The 6,000-nt window shown below is 36.2% G+C and overlaps 1 protein-coding gene across 1 annotated transcript in view; it reads right to left on the reverse strand.

The window, feature by feature from the left end:
* The window catches only part of LOC145782786 (transmembrane protein 144-like), a 10,064-nt gene extending 5,435 nt beyond the window's left edge, over positions 1-4,629 (reverse strand). Inside the window, exons 1-7 of the mRNA XM_082594550.1 lie at positions 4,428-4,629; positions 4,157-4,230; positions 2,970-3,071; positions 2,342-2,443; positions 1,675-1,779; positions 949-1,066; positions 491-571 (exon numbers count right to left, since the gene is read on the reverse strand). Coding sequence (XP_082450676.1) covers positions 491-571; positions 949-1,066; positions 1,675-1,779; positions 2,342-2,443; positions 2,970-3,071; positions 4,157-4,214 — 566 coding nt within the window. The 5' untranslated portion in view covers positions 4,215-4,230; positions 4,428-4,629. The remainder of the gene's footprint in view (positions 1-490; positions 572-948; positions 1,067-1,674; positions 1,780-2,341; positions 2,444-2,969; positions 3,072-4,156; positions 4,231-4,427) is intronic.
* Between the last annotated feature and the right edge of the window lie 1,371 nt (positions 4,630-6,000).

A 6,000-nucleotide genomic window follows, 5' to 3' on the forward strand; every position in this document is an offset into this window, starting at 1 on the left:
TTATTGGAAATAAAGCGCTTTCAGATTCAACCATCGTGAGCTTGCCTCGTCTAGCCTATTGGTAGGCCTGCCGATTAAAGTTGTTTTCAAATTAAAAAAAACATGGATTTACTGTATATCGAAGAATAATGGTTCCCGCTCAAACACATCAATTGCCCATTTATGCCACAGGGTACGCAACCTAGCATTGTTGTAACCAACGCAGTGGGGTTAGTCGGAATGTTTGTAGGCGTTATAAATATGTACATTTCTCGGAAGTCGAGTGTAGCAAGAATTGACGTGTTTCGCCCATGAGGCTGGGCTCATCAATATCGCACCACTAATTCATGCAGATCGCTCCTTCTCAACATACATATGTACAGTAAATATTGTATAATTACCACAACTCAAACGCCATGGTGTTATATTATTGTTTGTACATCAACCCAGAAAGAGCGATGGCATTATACCAACAGAGCAGCAGCATGTGATCCGTTAATGGATAACTAACCTGGTCATGGCTAGAGCAATGGCGGCGTAGTTCAAATCTGGATGGTTTGGAATTTCTTTTTTCAACCCAAACCAGCCGAATCTAAGAATTTGAAAGAAATGCTCTTCTTAGAACAATCAACACAATAAAATGCCACCTAGTCGCTCAAGAAATTAAGTTCAACAATTTCAACGCTGAATTTAGGTAACTGCTTGTTTAAAATTTTTTTTTTAAATGGTAGTGCGCCACGGGTAGGCCTACATGGCACTACAACCAAACTTAGGTCCATTATCACATTTCCAACTAGAAACGGAACCAAATAACTGCCATGAATCGAACGTCCAGGAACAATTGCAATAGTTGTGATAATAAGAGTTCCGGCGACAGTATAATAAGTTTTCACCGAACTTAGGATGGAACGAGTCTGATGTAACTGCAGAAGTAACCAACCCACCAATAGACCAACACAACCATCCTACCGTCCGCTGGCCCAGCCCGAGAGTAAGTTGAACGATCCCCATATCAGCATCCCCAGCCCCAGTCCGATTGTCTTTATGACCGGGACGACACATATGTTCCCGGTGGCCCAGAGAAACCCTGAACAGTACGTTTTTTGTTTATGTTTCTTGAGGCGTTTTTTAAAATATTTTGACGCCCAATATCAAATTTCCAACAAACTGATGAATTAAATCATAACATTCGGAGAATTTGCCCAATTATTTCAAAAATTTTTTAGCCTAGAGTTTATCACAAGCGATATTACAAGTTTATCACAAGAGATAAAATCATCTACACAAACGAAAAAAATTAAAATCAAGCGGCGTTGATTCGGCTCTTGGGATGTGCGCTTGAGCAACACATTTTCAAGAACTGCTCTTCATCTATTGACACCTAGCAGATGGAATAACTCACAGACAACACTTCAACAATCGGAAACTTTACTATGTCAATCTCGGTGACCGGGTCTGTGTCAGTGATTTAAAGCCTCTACAAGTATGCGAAACTGCCAGGATTACGCTCTCAAAGAAGCTTTCTCAATCCTACAATAAAAATGTCATGAATCAATCAATTTGTTTACGCCGAGAACTAAACAAATAATTGTGTTCTAATTTCACGAACCATTTGGTAGGTTGGAGCAACAAACTTTACATCTCTTGCTACTTAAATGACATGTCGCAAAACAAACCTTTGTATTTATCACTAACCTCCAAGCATGGCCAAAGCGTAGAATTTTGGAAAATTCAGAACCCAATTTGTTATCCACCCTCCGATCCATATAGCCACACAGAAGACCCATTGGAAGAACATGCCTGACAGGAAGATGCATATATTTAGTGTATAATAAACAGATGAATGACGCAACAAACAAGTTACGTTGATGGTTTAAAATATATCAAAAAAAAGCATTGCCCAGCATTGAACAAACATAAACAAAACCCAACTGATGTTTATTTTTAGATCAAGAAAATATAAATCCGATTTTCATAAAAGCTAAGAAAAAAATTGTTACATGAAATTAAACATTATCAGCAAGCTCTTTATGTTGACACTGATTGTTGACACACATTGTCTGGTTTGTTTGTTTTGTTGCTTTTTGGGTGGTTAGGCTTCTATGGACAATTCTGTCTGCAATAAAGCATACCTAATGACTTTATTAACGATGACATCAAATTGAATGACTTCACAAAAATAAATCTGTTTTTTACATAAGATTGAATGACTCGTTTTCAAATAGTAAGTGTATTTAGTGTATTTAGAGCATTTAAGTGTATTTAGAGCATTTGACCAGACAATGACCAATTTACAAACAATTTACAGACACTTAAAGCTAGCAGTGGTTACAAAACAAAAATTCAGATATTTCCAACGCACCATCACCAGTCTCAAACTTTTTGACGGGTAAATAATTGCTTCCGAACAATATCACTGCGACGATGGCCCCCACGTACCCCTGCCAACCAGAAGTTGGCCCATCTGTAGAATAAAGTGACACAATCAGAACGAAAACAAAATTTCAAATTTATTGAATTATGATGAAGTAAACTGCACATTTTAATGCATCTCCTTTTTCAAATGATTGAAGGCTACATCATTTGTAGCTGCATGAGAGTGGCAAGTTGATCTTACCCTTGACCTGTTGTCTGCAATTTAGCATAGCACCATACTCAGTATCAAAACCTGCTGCATAATCGTATGCGGTATCACGACAATTCAAAGCCGATGATTCAAAGACGAAATTTGAAGACAGGAATCTCTAAATAAAATATCTCTGTTCTTCAGAGATCCCTGGGTTAAAGTTAGGGTTAGTGTTAGGTTTATTGTCTTTATCGTAAATAAATTATCGGCTTTGAATTGACCGCTTTGAATTGACGCATAACCTCATATACCATGTTGCACTAACACTGTTGTTGAAAATAGATTGAAGATATAATCAATTCATCATGAAGCAATTAAGACTACGTCTTCAAGTATACAAACATAGTTATAAAGCAGGGAATACCTGCAGCAGTTGTTGTATCTAAGCTGCTTGTAGTAGTTGACGAATTGCTACTGGAAGAGTTGTGAGGAGTTGTAGCAGGAATGAATTTGAGATGCTGGCAATCTGTAAAAAAAGAGCAGGTTGTAGTTGAAACACCAATGATGTGCGTCATTTCATGGTCACACAATGTACAAATACAAAATTGAAACTAGCTATCGATCATCAGTTAATCAAGTTTATTTCGGCATAACTCCACATTCGTTTCAATTCACAATAGTGAAAACTAAGCAGTGAAAAATATTTTCATTCATCAAATATAGTTAGGGTCTAATACTATCTAAAATCTACAGCCCGTTTCACCCTAAACGGGGATCATCAGAAGGTTCTTATTCAAATAGAATTTACATAAGGACCTCTGATAATCCTCTGTTTAGGGTGAAACAGGCTGTAGAAGGTTTTAGAAAGTAGTAACTGTATTTAATGTAAATTGCTCTGCTGGGCTTTTTTTGCTTGGCATTGAACACTTTTAGTATCATTAATAGCATTTATTGTTTATTTTCATTTATCTGGAAGCTACACCATAGAGGCACTAAACAAAAATGCAGTTATCTAAGTCAAGGTACCCCCATAACAAAGCATATAGGATTGCTTTCTTACTTTACAAACCTGATTTTGCAATAAAATTACTTAGGTACAAAGCTAAAATGGGTGTTTTTTGTTTAATACTGCCACATGGGATAAAACGACTTTCATAAATGCAAATACTAATAGTACAGAGAATTCTTTTGATTCTTTCATCCTCCAAATATAAAACTTTCTCTGGAATCTTAATCCTACCAGCTTTGCACAATCAAAAAGTCGATAAGCAAGTGATGCTAGCCATTCCCTGGAATTGGCAGAGTAAAGTTTTTGCTTGTCGTTGAAATGCTGTTAAGCTAAAAATTACTCTATTTACCAGATGTTTCTGCCAAGCCGAAAGCTGTGCTGGAAGTGCATACTTAACCGCACATGCTAAAAGTTGACTATAGTTTTACATCTTGTTATTTCTTTTATAATAATAATGGTATCGCAAGCACAGTTACGCATTATCACTTTTCATGATTCAATCACATAATAACACAATGAAAAAACTATTTTTTTTGGAAAGCTAAATATTTAACTAACTGTATTATCTTAAGCAGTTATCTTTACTGCATATGTAAGCTTACCTGCAAATGCTACCAAAGCAAGACAGGCACTCGCCAGCATTAACAACCTAAAGACCATTATCACTGAAATGTGTCTGTAAAAATTTAAATACAATTATCAAATCAGCTCATTTACCAAATCACTGGCCAAAAACTAAATGTGCAGATATCTCAATCTTTGTGTTTTATCTCTTCTACCTTTTTCTACAACAAACACACTGAAGTGAAGATAATTTAGTTGCCTAGAAAACTAAACTATTGATATATATATAAAAAAATATGTGTAGCTCACTGTGCAACTCAATTAGAAGCAGTTGGCTTGATGAATAAATTGGTGGTCAGATTGAGAAAGTCTATATAAAAGCTTAATTCTAGCAGTTTTATATGCTTTGAAACATCAACTTAGGCCCTGTTACTGAAATAAATAGAGCAGTGTTTTGCTTATTGTTGACTGAATTATTTCATCCACTATCCCGGGTAAGGTTTATTTAAGAGTTATCATTGACGTGCTCTGTTCAATTGAATTTGACGCTTGATCCAAAGATTTATATATCAAAGAATTTCCAATGTAATCTGGAAACATCCTGAATTTGGGTTACCGTGCCGAAAGAACAAACCCTTGGACTTAAAGGGTTACACGACGACAATGACAATCAAAGAATTGGATGTTTCTACATTGAGCCATCCAGAATTCAGGCTAACATTGTTAGTTACCGTACTTTTTATAACAAAAAGCAGTCAATAAATGAACAGTAGCCTGCAACAACTAGTCACATTTTTATAAACTAAGAGTGTGGTTACTTTAAAGCAACCATTGTGCATAGCCATAAGTCCAAAACATTCATTGATATATTTATTTGAGGTTGAAGGAATGTTCTTTAACAACTCATAATTGGAGATGTTTCCACAAACCATGCAAAGAGGCTATTTGAAAGCATCCAGTTTATGGTTCCAGGCCTTTTGCTCTATTTTGCGCCCAGATAATGGTAGCCCATCACCATTGATGATATGATCTCAGGATTTGTTCTTCAGTATTTGGTTCATGGAAGCAATGGAAGCATGCCGTTTCGCATAAGTAAATGTATGAAAATGTCTGGTCGTTTGGTTTAGAATCTTTATCCTCAGACTGACAAAGCCTTGATATGTTATTCCTTATAGTTTTGCATACTTGTAAAAGCTTTTGAAGGCCGATTACCGAGATTGACAGGGTGAAGTATTCCAATTCTTGAAGTGTTGTTGTTGTAAAATTATTCTATCCATTAGGTGCCGCTGAATGGAGAGCAGTCCTTAGAATGCATTGCTCAACTGCACACCCTGAGAGTCGGATCAGCATCATTTCATCATAAAGATATTTCATTTACAAAGTCACACACTAACCAACTGACGTTTGAGGTGCATGCCAAAATAAAATTGGAAAACAAGAAACTCAAAATGGCAAAGACTGAGTGATTTTTAAAATCTACAAAAAGTAACTGTGTTTCAATAATTATAAAAAGTAATGCAAAAGTAGCCATTCTAGTATTAACCTACCTTTTTTTAGGTTAAAATAACATGAAACCACTTTTTTATCTGCTATGATACTGCCTGGTAGCTTACTATGTGATTAAACTGTCTGACTATAGGCTACATAGCCTATATACATATTGCATTGAATCATCGCTGTGACACTCATAAATAAACACAAACAAATTGACATCATTGAAAATTACTTGCTGTGCTGTCATAAAAACTGCTGGTTGCTGCTGATAGGGGAGGTCGTCGGACCACTCGGCATGTGACAACTTAGCAAGTGCTTCAATTCAGCAGGTTCGTTTCAGGCTTTCAGCTACGGTACGGTACTGCCAAGTCAGCAAAAGAGATTTAGC

This window comes from Aplidium turbinatum, chromosome 14, assembly GCF_918807975.1.
Source record: "Aplidium turbinatum chromosome 14, kaAplTurb1.1, whole genome shotgun sequence".
NCBI lineage: Eukaryota > Metazoa > Chordata > Ascidiacea > Aplousobranchia > Polyclinidae > Aplidium > Aplidium turbinatum.